Below are 14,460 nucleotides of genomic sequence, written 5' to 3' on the forward strand. Positions count from 1 at the left end.
ACAGTCCATCAGTCTAAGACACCTGTCTGATTGGCTCCTGTCTGAGTGGACCGATCCATTGTGGAGGCCGTGGGGGGGGGGTGGTACAGTCCATCAGTCTAAGACACCTGTCTGATTGGCTCCTGTCTGAGTGGACCGATCCATTGTGGAGGCCGTGGGGGGGGGTGGTACAGTCCATCAGTCTAAGACACCTGTCTGATTGGCTCCTGTCTGAGTGGACCGATCCATTGTGGAGGCCGTGGGGGGGGGTGGTACAGTCCATCAGTCTAAGACACCTGTCTGAGTGGACCGATCCATTGTGGAGGCCGTGGGGGGGGGTGGTACAGTCCATCAGTCTAAGACACCTGTCTGAGTGGACCGATCCATTGTGGAGGCCGTGGGGGGGGGGTGGTACAGTCCATCAGTCTAAGACACCTGAATCAATGGCGCAACACTAATATAAATATTATCTTACAACAACAACGTTGGATAGTCGTCGCTGTCTGCGGTTCTGAAACAATATTTAGTCTGCCGTTGAATGGACACCTTTTCCTATGTTGCTAACAAGGAACTTTTATACCGGGACAAATCACGACTTAGCAGGTGCTCGCAATTTTAGAATTTGTGAAGGATGGGGGACATTTGGTTCATCAATTTGCAGAGCGTTTCAGTTTGGGGGGGGGGGGGGGACTTTGCTAATCTCCTTAGTATCTTTTCACCTGCATCTCCAGCAGAACTTAATCCAGCATCTGATGCTTTTACGAAGGATTTTTGTTCTGCGTGTCCGAGACGGTTTCCACGACAACAGTATTATGATGATGATGATGATGATGATGGCAGCATGGTAATAACAACACCAGTACTACTGACAATAATGTAGTGATCATACCTTGATCTCTTTGTCCTGGGATACGATCACCTCTTTCTGTCTAGTCAACTCCTCCTGGGCCTTACGCACAGACTCCTGGAGAGAGAGGGGAGGGGGGAGGAGAGGGGGGGAGGTTGAGGAAGGAGAGAGAGAGGAGGGGGAGAGGTTGAGGAAGGAGAGAGAGAGTAGAGTGGAGAGGAGGGGAAAAGGGATGTGAAGATAGAGCAGAAGAGCGTGTTGTCAGTGATAAAGTATATAAACAAATATAGCTAGTTCATGTCAACAATACAGACACTCGGGCCGGGCTAACCGACGAGGTCGCCACTCGGGCCGGGCTAACCGACGAGGTCGCCACTCGGGCCGGGCTAACCGACGAGGTCGCCACTCGCGGTCGACACTCGGGCCGGGCTAACCGACGAGGGCGCCACTCGGGCCGGGCTAACCGACGAGGGCGCCACTCGGGCCGGGCTAACCGACGAGGGCGACACTCGGGCCGGGCTAACCGACGAGGGCGACACTCGGGCCGGGCTAACCGACGAGGGCGACACTCGGGCCGGGCTAACCGACGAGGTCGACACTCGGGCCGGGCTAACCGACGAGGTCGCCACTCGGGCCGGGCTAACCGACGAGGTCGCCACTCGGGCCGGGCTAACCGACGAGGTCGACACTCGGGCCGGGCTAACCGACGAGGTCGACACTCGGGCCGGGCTAACCGACGAGGTCGCCACTCGGGCCGGGCTAACCGACGAGGTCGCCACTCGGGCCGGGCTAACCGACGAGGTCGCCACTCGGGCCGGGCTAACCGACGAGGTCGCCACTCGGGCCGGCTACCGAGTCGCCACTCGGGCCGGGCTAACCGACGAGGGCGACACTCGGGCCGGGCTAACCGACGAGGTCGCCACTCGGGCCGGGCTAACCGACGAGGTCGACACTCGGGCCGGGCTAACCGACGAGGGCGACACTCGGGCCGGGCTAACCGACGAGGGTGACACTCGGGCCGGGCTAACCGACGAGGTCGACACTCGGGCCGGGCTAACCGATGAGGTCGACACTCGGGCCGGGCTAACCGATGAGGTCGACGACATTTGACAGTATTGGACCAGGATGTAAACGGTACCGTGTTCTCTGCCACGGTGGTAGACATACGTAACGGTACCTCGTTCTCTGCCACGGTGGTAGACATACGTAACGGTACCTCGTTCTCTGCCACGGTGGTAGACATACGTAACGGTACTAGACATACGTAACGGTACCTCGTTCTCTGCCACAGTGGTAGACATACGTAACGGTACCTCGTTCTCTGCCACGGTGGTAGACATACGTAACGGTACTAGACATACGTAACGGTACCTCGTTCTCTGCCACGGTGGTAGACATACGTAACGGTACCTCGTTCTCTGCCACGGTGGCAGACATACGTAACGGTACCTCGTTCTCTGCCACGGTGGTAGACATACGTAACGGTACCTCGTTCTCTGCCACGGTGGTAGACATACGTAACGGTACCTCGTTCTCTGCCACGGTGGTAGACATACGTAACGGTACCTCGTTCTCTGCCACGGTGGCAGACATACGTAACGGTACCTCGTTCTCTGCCACGGTGGCAGACATACGTAACGGTACCTCGTTCTCTGCCACGGTGGCAGACATACGTAACGGTACCTCGTTCTCTGCCACGGTGGTAGACATACGTAATGGTACCTTGTTCTCTGCCACGGTGGTAGACATACGTAACGGTACCTCGTTCTCTGCCACGGTGGCAGACATACGTAATGGTACCTTGTTCTCTGCCACGGTGGCTAGACATACGTAACGGTACCGTCTCTGCCCGGTGTAGACATACGTAACGGTACCTCGTTCTCTGCCACGGTGGTAGACATACGTAACGGTACCTCGTTCTCTGCCACGGTGGTAGACATACGTAACGGTACCTCGTTCTCTGCCACGGTGGTAGACATACGTAACGGTACCTCGTTCTCTGCCACGGTGGCAGACATACGTAACGGTACCTCGTTCTCTGCCACGGTGGCAGACATACGTAACTGGTACCTCGTTCTCTGCCACGGTGGCAGACATACGTAACGGTACCATCGTTCTCGTGCACGGTGGCAGTACAGACTCGGTACCTCGTTCTCTGCACGGTGGCAGAATACGTAACGGTACTCTTCTCTGCCACGGTTGCAGAAATACGTACCGTACCTCGTTCGCTGCCACGGTGGTAGACATACGTAATGGTAGTCTCGTTCTCTGCCACGGTGGCAGAATACGTAACGGTCTGTCTCCCTCATAGTGACCCGAGAGCTGGCTGGGACCGTATCAAAGTAAAGGGGACTCCTAGCTAACTTGATAACAGTGACGTGTCTGCTGTCTCCCTCATAGTGACCCCGAGCGTGGCTGGGAACGTAGCAGAGTAAAGGGACTCCTAAGCTAACCTGATAACAGTGACTTGTCTCTGTCTCCCTCATGTGACCTCAGAGCGTGGCTGGGACCGAGCAGAGTAAAGGGACTCCTAGCTAACCGGATAACAGTCAGGCGTGTCTCTGTCTCCCTCATAGTGACCCAGACGTGGCTGTGGAACCTGGAGCGAGTAAAGGGACTCCTAGCTAACCTGATAACAGTCGTGACGTGTCTCTGTAAGTCCCTCATAGTGACCCAGAGCGTGGCTGTGACCGGTAGCAGAGTAAAGGGACTGCCTGCTAACCTGATAACAGTCATGACGTGTCTCTGTCTCCCTCATAGTTGGACCCAAAGCTTGGCTGGGACACCGTATCAGGTAAAGGGACTCCTAGCTAAACCTGATAACAGTCAGTGACGTGCTCTGTCTCCCTCATAGTGACCCAGAGCGTGGCTGTAAGACCGTAGCAGAGTAAAGGGACTCCTAGCTAACCTGATAACAGTGACGTGTCTCTGTCTCCCTCATAGTGGGACCGCAGGGAGCGTGGCTGTACCGTAGCAGAGTAAAGGGACTCCTAGCGTACATGATAACATTCATTACGTGTCTCTGTCTCTCTAATAGTGGACCCAGAGCGTGGCTGGGACCGTGCAGAGTAAAGGGACTCCTAGCTAACCTGATAACAGTCAGGTGACTGTCTCTACCCGCTCATAGTGACGCAGAGTCGTGGCTGGGACCGTAGCAGAGTTAAAGGGACTCCTAGCTAACCTGATAACCGTCAGTGACGTGTCCTCTGTCTCCTCATAGTGACCCAGAAGCGTTGGTGGGACCGTAGCAGAGTAAAGGGACTCCTTAGCTAACCTGATAACATCGGTGACGTGGTCCTCCTTGTCTCCTCATAGTTACCCAGAGCGTGCTGGGCCCGTAGCAAGTAAAGGGACTCCTAGCTAACCTGAATAACAGTGACGTGTCTCTGTCTTCCTCTGTGTCCCAGCCACGCTCTGGGTCACTATGAGGGAGACAGAGACACGTCACTGTTATCAGGTTAGCTAGGAGTCCCTTTACTCTGCTACGGTCCCAGCCCGCTCTGGTCACTATGAGGGAGACGAGACACGTCACTGACTGTTATCAGGTTAGCTAGGAGTCCCTTTACTCTGCTACGGTCCCAGCCACGCTCTGGGTCACTATGAGGGAGACAGAGACACGTCACTGTTATCAGGTTAGCTAGGATGTCCTTTACTCTGCTACGGTCCCACCACGCTCTGGGTCACTATGAGGGAGACAGAGACACGTCACTGACTGTTATCAGGTTAGCTAGGAGTCCCTTACTCTGCTACGGTCCCAGCCACGCTCTGGGTCACTATGAGGGAGACAGAGACACGTCACTGACTGTTATCAGGTTAGCTAAAGTCCTTTACTCTGCTACGGTCCCAGCCACGCTCTGGGTCACTATGAGGGAGACAGAGACACGTCACTGTTATCAGGTTAGCTAGGAGTCCCTTTACTCTGCTCCGGTCCCAGCCACGCTCTGGGTCACTATGAGGGAGACAAGACACGTCACCTGTTATCAGGTTAGCTAGGAGATCCCTTTCCTCTGCTACGGTCCCAGCCACGCTCTGGGTCACTATGAGGGAGACAGAGACACGTCACTGTTATCAGGTTAGCTAGGAGTCCTTTCTCTGCTACGGTCCCAGCCACGCTCTGGGTCACTATGAGGGAGACAGAGACACGTCACTGTTATCAGGTTAGCTAGGAGTCCCTTTACTCTGCTACGGTCCCAGCCACGCTCTGGGTCACTATGAGGGAGACAGAGACACGTCACTGTTATCAGGTTAGCTAGGAGTCCCTTTACTCTGCTACGGTCCCAGCCACGCTCTGGGTCACTATGAGGAGACAGAGACACTCACTGACTGTTATCAGGTTAGCTAGGAGTCCCTTTACTCTGCTCCGGTCCCAGCCACGCTCTGGGTCACTATGAGGGAGACAGAGACACGTCACTGTTATCAGGTTAGCTAGGAGTCCCTTTACTCTGCTACGGTCCCAGCCACGCTCTGGGTCACTATGAGGGAGACAGAGACACGTCACTGTTATCAGGTTAGCTAGGAGTCCCTTTACTCTGCTACGGTCCCAGCCACGCTCTGGGTCACTATGAGGGAGACAGAGACACGTCACTGACTGTTATCAGGTTAGCAGGAGTCCCTTTACTCTGCTACGGTCCCGCCACGCTCTGGGTCACTATGAGGGAGACAGAGACACTCACTGACTGTTATCAGGTTAGCTAGGAGTCCCTTTACTCTGCTACGGTCCCAGCCACGCTCTGGGTCACTATGAGGGAGACAGAGACACGTCACTGACTGTTATCGGTTAGCTAGGAGTCCCTTTACTCTGCTCCGTCCCAGCCACGCTCTGGGTCACTATGAGGGGACAGAGACACGTCACTGACTGTTATCAGGTTAGCTAGGAGTCCCTTTACTCTGCTACGGTCCCAGCCACGCTCTGGGTCACTATGAGGGAGACAGAGACACGTCACTGTTATCAGGTTAGCTAGGAGTCCCTTTACTCTGCTACGGTCCCAGCCCGCTCTGGGTCACTATGAGGGGGACAGAGACACGTCACTACTGTAAGTCTCTCTGGATAAGAGAGTCTGCTAAATGACTCCTACTGTAAGTCTCTCTGGATAAGAGAGTCTGCTAAATGACTCACTACTGTAAGTCTCTCTGGATAAGAGAGTCTGCTAAATGACTCACTACTGTAAGTCTCTCTGGATAAGAGAGTCTGCTAAATGACTCACTACTGTCAGTCTCTCTGGATAAGAGAGTCTACTAAATGACTCACTACTGTAAGTCTCTCTGGATAAGAGAGTCTGCTAAATGACTCCCTACTGTAAGTCTCTCTGGATAAGAGAGTCTGCTAAATGACTCCCTACTGTAAGTCTCTCTGGATAAGAGAGTCTGCTAAATGACTCCCTACTGTAAGTCTCTCTGGATAAGAGAGTCTGTTAAATGACTCACTACTGTAAGTCTCTCTGGATAAGAGAGTCTGCTAAATGACTCACTACTGTAAGTTCTCTCTGGATAAGAGAGTCTGCTAAATGACTCCCTACTGTAAATGTCACATCAATAATCAAGTCAGCCAAGAAAACCTTCCCGTTGCTCAGGTTGAAAGAGACAGGAGAGGACCACACCGAGGTGTGTTATGGTCTCTCTGAGCTGGGTGACACCACACACACACGGTGTACCTGTAGTCGAAGCGTAGGTTCGGGAAGCGGGACATCAGACCCTCGTAGGTATTTCTGAGGGTGGTGACCTCACGGTTCAGCTGTCTCTTCTCTCCAGAAGTCCCTCCTCCTTTCCATCTGATAAACAACACATCAGACGTCAACGCCAGCCTCAACATTTAAAACCTTCAACGCCAGCCTCAACATTTTACCATCAACGCCACCTCGACATTTTACTCAACCAGCCTCTGCACTTACACAAGCCACTCGCACTTTACCATCAACGCCAGCTCGGCACTTTACCTCAACGCCAGCCTCGGCACTTTACCATCAAGCCACCTCGGCATTTCACATCACGCCCTCGGCATTTACCATCAACGCCAGCCTCGCTTTACCATCACGCCAGCCTCGGCATTTTACATCAACGCCAGCCTCGGCATTTTACCATCAACGCCACCTCGCCATTTTACCATCACGCCACCTCGGCATTTTACCATCAACGCCAGCCTCGGCATTTTACCATCAACCCAGCCTCGCATTTACCATCAACGCCAGTCCTCCATTTTACCATCAACGCCAGCCTCGGCATTTTACCATCAACGCCAGCCTCGGCATTTTACCATCAACGCCAGCCTCGGCATTTTACCATCAACGCCAGCCTCGGCATTTTACCATCACGCCAGCCTCGGCATTTTACCATCAACGCCAGCCTCGGCTTTTTACCATCAACGCCAGCCTCGGCATTTTACCATCAACGCCAGCCTCGCATTTTACCATCAACGCCAGCCTCGACATTTTACCATCAACGCCAGCCTCGGCATTTTACCATCAACGCCAGCCTCGGCATTTTAACCATCAACGCCACCTCGACATTTTACCATCAACGCCAGCCTCGACATTTTACCATCAACGCCAGCCTAAACATTTACCATCAACGCCAGCCTCTAGTTTCTCTCTCTCCTCTACCTTGGTACTGTAGTTAACCCCAGATCAGCCTCTAGTTTCTCCCTCCTCTCCTCTACCTTGGTACTGTAGTTAACCCAGATCAGCCTCTAGTTTCTCCCTCTCTCTCCTCTACCTTGACTGTAGTTAACCCCGATCAGCCTCTGTTTCTCCCTCTCTCCTCTACCTGTACTGTAGTTAACCCCAGATCAGCCTCTAGTTTCTCCCTCTCCTCTACCTGGTACTGTAGTTAACCCCAGATCAGCCTCTAGTTTCTCCCTCTCCTCTACCTTGGTACTGTAGTTAACCCGATCAGCTCTAGTTTCTCCCTCCTCTCTCTACCTTGGTACTGTAGTTAACCCCAGATCAGCCTCTATTTCTCCCTCTATCCTCTACCTTGGTACTGTAGTTAACCCCAGATCGCCTCTAGTTTCTCTCTCTCCTCTACCTTGGTACTGTAGTTACCCAGATCAGCCTCTAGTTTCTCCCTCTCCTCTACCTGGTATGTAGTTAACCCCAGATCAGCCTCTAGTTTCTCCCTCTCCTCTACCTTGGTACTGTAGTTAACCCAGATCAGCTCAGTTTCTCCCTCCCTCTCTCTACCTTGGTACGTGTTAACCCAGATCAGCCTCTAGTTTCTCTCCCCTCCTCTACCTTGGTACTGTAGTTTAACCCCAGATCAGCCTCTAGTTTCTCCCCTCTCCCTACCTTGGTACTGTAGTTAACCCCAGATCAGCCTCTAGTTTCTCCCTCTCCTCTACCTTGGTACTGTAGTTAACCCCAGATCAGCCTCTATTTTCCTCTCTCCTACCTTGGTACTGTAGTTAACCCCAGATCAGCCTCTAGTTTCTCCCTCTCTCTCCTCTACCTTGGTACTGTAGTTAACCCCAGATCAGCCTCTAGTTTCTCTCCCTCTCCTCTACCTTGGTACTGTAGTTAACCCCAGATCAGCCTCTAGTTTCTCCCTCTCCTCTACCTTGGTACTGTAGTTTCTCCATATCAGCCTCTATTTTCTCCCTCTCCTCTACCTTGGTACTGTAGTTAACCCCAGATCACCTCTAGTTTCTCTTCTCCCTCTACCTTGGTACTGTAATACCCCAGATCAGCCTCTAGTTTCTCCCTCTCCTCTACCTTGTACTCTAGTTTTCTCTCTCCCTCTACCTTGGTACTGTAGTTAACCCCGATCAGCTCTAGTTTCTCCCTCTCCTCTACCTTGGTACTGTAGTTAACCCCAGATCAGCCTCTAGTTTCCCTCTCCCTCTACCTTGGTACTGTATTTACCCCCAGATCAGCCTCTAGTTTCTCTCTCTCCTCTACCTTGGTACTGTAGTTAACCCCAGATCAGCCTCTAGTTTCTCCCTCTCCTCTACCTTGGTACTGTAGTTAACCCAGACAGCCTCTAGTTTCTCCCTATCCTCTCCTTGGTACTGTAGTTAACCCAGATCAGCCTCTAGTTTTCTCCCTCTCCTCTACCTTGGTACTGTAGTTAACCCCAGATCAGCCTCTAGTTTCTCCCTCCCTCCTCACCTTGGTACTGTAGTTAACCCCATATCAGCCTCTGTTTTCTCCCTCTCCTCTACCTTGGTACTGTATTTCTCCATATCAGCCTCTAGTTTCTCCCTCTCTCCTCTACCTTGGTACTGTAGTTAACCCCAGATCAGCCTCTAGTTTCTCCCTCTCTCTCCTCTACCTTGGTACTGTAGTTAACCCCAGATCACCTCTAGTTTCTCCCTCTCCTCTACTTGGTACTGTAGTTAACCCCAGATCAGCCTCTAGTTTCTCCCTCTCTCCTCTACCGTACTGTAGTTAACCCCATATCAGCCTCTAGTTTCTCCCTCTCCTCTACCTTGTACTGTAGTTTCTCCATATCAGCCTCTAGTTTCTCCCTCTCTCCTCTACCTTGGTACTGTAGTTTAACCCCAGATCAGCCTCTAGTTTCTCCTCTCTCTCCTCTACCTTGGTACTGTAGTTAACCCAGATCAGCCTCTAGTTTCTCCTCTCCTCTACCTTGGTACTGTAGTTAACCCCAGATCAGCCTCTATTTTTCTCTCTCCTCTACCTTGGTACTGTAGTTAACCCAGATCAGCCTCTAGTTTCTCCCTCTCCCTACCTTGGTACTGTAGTTAACCCAATCAGCCTCTAGTTCTCTCTCTCCTCTACCTTGGTACTGTAGTTAACCCCAGATCCCTCTAGTTTCTCCCTCCTCTACCTTGGTACTGTAGTTAACCCCATCAGCCTCTAGTTTCTCCCTCTCCTCTACCTTGGTACTGTAGTTAACCTCATATCAGCCTCTAGTTTCTCCCTCTCCTCTACCTTGGTACTGTAGTTAACCCCAGATCAGCCTCTAGTTTCTCCTCTCCTCTACCTTGGTACTGTAGTTAACCCCAGATCAGCCTCTAGTTTCTCCCTCTCTCTCCTCTACCTTGGTACTGTAGTTAACCCCAGATCAGCCTCTAGTTTTCTCTCTCTCCTCTACCTTGGTACTGTAGTTAACCCCAGATCAGCCTCTAGTTTCTCCCTCTCCTCTACCTTGGCACTGTAGTTTCTCAGACGCCTTAGTTTCTCCTCTCCTCTACCTTGGTACTGTAGTTTCTCCAGATCAGCCTCTAGTTTCTCCCCTCTCCTATACCTTGGTACTGTAGTTAACCCCAGATCAGCCTCTAGTTTCTCTCTCTCCTCTACCTTGGTACTGTAGTTTCCCAATCAGCCTCTAGTTTCTCCCTCTCCTCTACCTTGGTACTGTAGTTAACCCCAGATCAGCCTCTAGTTTTCTCCCTCTCCTCTACCTTGGTACTGTAGTTAACCCAGATCAGCCTCTAGTTTCTCTCCCTCTCCTCTACCTTGGTACTGTAGTTAACCCCAGATCAGCCTCTAGTTTCTCCCTCTCCTCTACCTTGGTACTGTAGTTAACCCCAGATCAGCCTCTAGTTTTCCCTTCTCTCCTCTACCTTGGTACTGTAGTTAACCCCAGATCAGCCTCTAGTTTCTCCCTCCTCCTCTACCTTGGTACTGTAGTTAACCCAGATCAGCCTCTAGTTTTCTCTCCTCTCCTCTACCTTGGTACTGTAGTTAACCCAGATCAGCCTCTAGTTTCTCCCTCTCCTCTACCTTGGTACTGTAGTTAACCCCAGATCAGCCTCTAGTTTCTCCCTCTCCTCTACCTTGTACTGTATTAACCCCAGATCAGCCTCTAGTTTCTCCCTCTCTCTCCTCTACCTTGGTACTGTAGTTAACCCCAGATCAGCCTCTAGTTTCTCCTCTCCTCTACCTTGGTACTGTAGTTAACCCAGATCAGCCTCTAGTTTCTCCCTCTCCTCTACCTTGGTACTGTAGTTAACCCCAGATCAGCCTCTAGTTTCTCCCTCTCCTCTACCTTGGTACTGTAGTTAACCCCAGATCAGCCTCTAGTTTCTCCCTCTCCTCTACCTTGGTACTGTAGTTAACCCCAGATCAGCCCTAGTTTCTCCCTCTCCTCTACCTTGGTACTGTAGTTAACCCCAGATCAGCCTCTAGTTTCTCCCTCTCCTCTACCTTGGTACTGTAGTTAACCCAGATCAGCCTCTAGTTTCTCTCCTCTCTCTACCTTGGTACTGTAGTTAACCCCAGATCAGCCTCTAGTTTCTCCCTCTCCTCTACCTTGGTACTGTAGTTAACCCCAGATCAGCCTCTAGTTTCTCCCTCTCTCTCCTCTACCTTGGTACTGTAGTTAACCCATATCAGCCTCTAGTTTCTCCCTCTCCTCTACCTTGGTACTGTAGTTAACCCCAGATCAGCCTCTAGTTCTCCCTCTCCTCTACCTTGGTACTGTAGTTAACCCAGATCAGCCTCTAGTTTCTCCCTCTCCTCTACCTTGGTACTGTAGTTACCCCAGATCAGCCTCTAGTTTCTCCCTCTCCTCTACCTTGGTACTGTAGTTAACCCCAGATCAGCCTTAGTTTCTCCCTCTCCTCTACCTTGGTACTGTAGTTACCCCAGATCAGCCTCTAGTTTCTCCCTCTCCTCTACCTTGGTACTGTAGTTAACCCAGATCAGCCTCTAGTTTCTCCCTCTCCTCTACCTTGGTACTGTAGATTCCCCAGATCAGCCTCTAGTTTCTCCCTCTCTCTACCTTGGTACTGTAGTTTACCCCAGATCAGCCTCTAGTTTTCTCCTCTCCTCTACCTTGGTACTGTAGTTAACCCGATCAGCCTCTAGTTTTCCCTCTCCTCTACCTTGGTACTGTAGTTAACCCAGTATCAGCCTCTAGTTTCTCCCTCTCCTCTACCTTGTACTGTAGTTAACCCCATATCAGCCTCTAGTTTCTCCCTCTCCTCTACCTTGGTACTGTAGTTAACCCCAGATCAGCCTCTAGTTTCTCCCTCTCCTCTACCTTGGTACTGTAGTTAACCCCAGATCAGCCTCTAGTTTCTCCCTCTCCTCTACCTTGGTACTGTAGTTAACCCCAGATCAGCCTAGTTTCTCCCTCTCCTCTACCTTGGTACTGTAGTTAACCCCAGATCAGCCTCTAGTTTCTCCCTCTCCTCTACCTTGGTACTGTAGTTTCTCCAGATCAGCCTCTAGTTTCTCCCTCCCTCCTCTACCTTGGTACTGTAGTTTCTCCAGATCAGCCTCTAGTTTCTCCCTCTCCTCTACCTTGGTACTGTAGTTAACCCCAGATCAGCCTCTAGTTTCTCCCTCTCCTCTACCTTGGTACTGTAGTTACCCCAGATCAGCCTCTAGTTTCTCCCTCCCTCTACCTTGGTACTGTAGTTAACCCAGATCAGCCTCTAGTTTCTCTCTCTCCTCTACTTGGTACTGTAGTTAACCCAGATCAGCCTCTAGTTTCTCCCCTCCTCTACCTTGGTACTGTAGTTAACCCATATCAGCCTCTAGTTTCTCCCTCTCCTCTACCTTGGTACTGTAGTTAACCCAGATCAGCCTCTAGTTTCCCCTCTCCTCTACCTTGGTACTGTAGTTAACCCCAGATCAGCTCTAGTTTCTCCCTCTCCTCTACCTTGGTACTGTAGTTAACCCCAGATCAGCCTCTAGTTTCTCTCTCTCCTCTACCTTGGTACTGTAGTTAACCTCATATCAGCCTCTAGTTTCTCCCTCTCCTCTACCTGGACTGTAGTTAACCCCAGATCAGCCTCTAGTGTCTCCCTCTCCTCTACCTTGGTTACTGTAGTTAACCCCATATCAGCCTCTAGTTTCTCCCTCTCCTCTACCTTGGTACTGTAGTTAACCCCAGATCAGCCTCTAGTTTCTCCCTCTCCTCTACCTGGTACTGTAGTTAACCCCAGATCAGCCTCTAGTGTCTCCCCTCCTCTACCTTGGTACTGTAGTTAACCCCATATCAGCCTCTAGTTTCTCCCTCTCCTCTACCTTGGTACTGTAGTTTCTCCAGATCAGCCTCTATTTTCTCCTTGTTCTTCTTGACAGTGTTGAAGGCCTCCTGGTCTTTCTGGTAACCAGAGTCCATCTTCTTGACCTCCGTCTGCTTGGCCTTCAACTCCTGCTGGGCGTGTTTCAGCTTCATCTGGGCCTGGGGGAGAAGCACCGACAGGAGAGAAATGAACACTCACTCATCGACACAGCAGGAAACTCTCCGACACAGCGGGAAAAACTCATCCGACACAGCGGAAAACTCATCGACACAGCGGAAAAAACTCATCCGACACACAGCGGAAAAACTCATCCGACACAGCGGAAACTCATCACGACACAGCGGGAAAAACTCATCCGACACAGCGGGAAAACTCATCGACACAGCGGAAAACTCATCCGACACGCGGGAAAACTCTCCGACACAGCGGGAAAAACTCATCCGACACAGCGAAAAACTCATCCGACACAGCGGGAAAAACTCATCCGACACAGCGGGAAAAACTCAGTCACACTCTTTTTTGAGGTCATCACTCATCAGTTTGCATTCTTTGAAGGTCGTAGGTCAGATATTGAGGTCAGAGGTCATCGTCACCTGTTGGCCTGTGTCAGCTTTACTCATATCCTTTCTACAATCAATCAACCTCTCTGTTTCAATACAAAATCAATCAACTCTCTTTCAATACAAAATCAATCAACTCTCTGTTTCAATACAAATCAATCAACTCTCTGTTTCAATACAAATCAATCAACTCTCTGTTTCAATACAAAATCAATCGACTGTTTCAATACATATATTATGAATCAATCCCCTCTCACCTGTTGGCCTCGGTGTCAGCTTTACTCATGTCATTCTTCAGGTCATCATCTGTCCGGCGAGCGTGGCCTCTTCTCCGTCCTCATTGGTGGACAGCCCTGCGGACACAGCCTTGAAATGACACTGTGCGGCCTCTAGGGCGGCGCTGTCCTTCTGACCTTCCTCCTGTAGGGCAGACAGCTTCTCCGCTACCTTGGATACCTCTCCTTCCTTAACAACGAGTACCTTCTTATCCTGGGGGGGACACACAGACAGAGAGGAGAGAGCCAGTGGTTTTAGTTAGTCATCTTCAGGGTGTCTGCTCTTCTTCCTTTCTCACACCCCCCCTCTCTCTCACACCACGCCTACAACCCCCCTTCTCTCACACACCCCCCTCTCTCACACCACGTCTACAACCCCCCCCTCTCTCACACCACGCCTACACCCCCCCTCTCACACACAACCACGCCTACACCCCCCTCTCACACACACACCACCCCTACACCCCCCTCTCTCACACCACCCCTACACACCCCCTCTCACACACACCACGCCTACACCCCCTCTCACACACACACCACCCCTACACCCCCCCTCTCTCACACCCCCCCTACACACCCCTCCACACACACCACCACCCTCTCACACACCACCCCTACACCCCCCCTACACACACCCTCTCACACACACCATCCCCTCTCACACACCACCCCTACACCCCCCTCTCACACCCCTCTCACACACACCACCCCTACACCCCCTCTCACACACCCCCTCTCACACACAACCACCCCTACACCCCCCTCACACACACACCCCTACACCCCCCCTCTCTCACACCCCCCCCCCCCCTACACACACCCTCTCACACACAAACAAACCAGAGTGTAAAGTTAATGCCCACA

The 14,460-nt window shown here is 51.7% G+C and overlaps 1 protein-coding gene across 1 annotated transcript in view; it reads right to left on the reverse strand.

Moving 5' to 3' along the window:
* smc2 (structural maintenance of chromosomes 2) overlaps positions 1-14,460 on the reverse strand; it is a 42,372-nt gene that overhangs the window by 9,537 nt on the left and 18,375 nt on the right. Inside the window, exons 15-25 of the mRNA XM_038982500.1 lie at positions 13,646-13,810; positions 12,768-12,919; positions 6,478-6,594; positions 5,624-5,743; positions 5,147-5,211; positions 4,801-4,863; positions 4,569-4,599; positions 4,192-4,248; positions 2,740-3,241; positions 2,549-2,671; positions 869-943 (exon numbers count right to left, since the gene is read on the reverse strand). Of these exons, the coding sequence (XP_038838428.1) occupies positions 869-943; positions 2,549-2,671; positions 2,740-3,241; positions 4,192-4,248; positions 4,569-4,599; positions 4,801-4,863; positions 5,147-5,211; positions 5,624-5,743; positions 6,478-6,594; positions 12,768-12,919; positions 13,646-13,810 (1,470 nt within the window). The remainder of the gene's footprint in view (positions 1-868; positions 944-2,548; positions 2,672-2,739; positions 3,242-4,191; positions 4,249-4,568; positions 4,600-4,800; positions 4,864-5,146; positions 5,212-5,623; positions 5,744-6,477; positions 6,595-12,767; positions 12,920-13,645; positions 13,811-14,460) is intronic.

The sequence above is a fragment of the Salvelinus namaycush genome, unplaced genomic scaffold (assembly GCF_016432855.1).
Source record: "Salvelinus namaycush isolate Seneca unplaced genomic scaffold, SaNama_1.0 Scaffold119, whole genome shotgun sequence".
NCBI classification, from domain to species: Eukaryota; Metazoa; Chordata; class Actinopteri; order Salmoniformes; family Salmonidae; genus Salvelinus; species Salvelinus namaycush.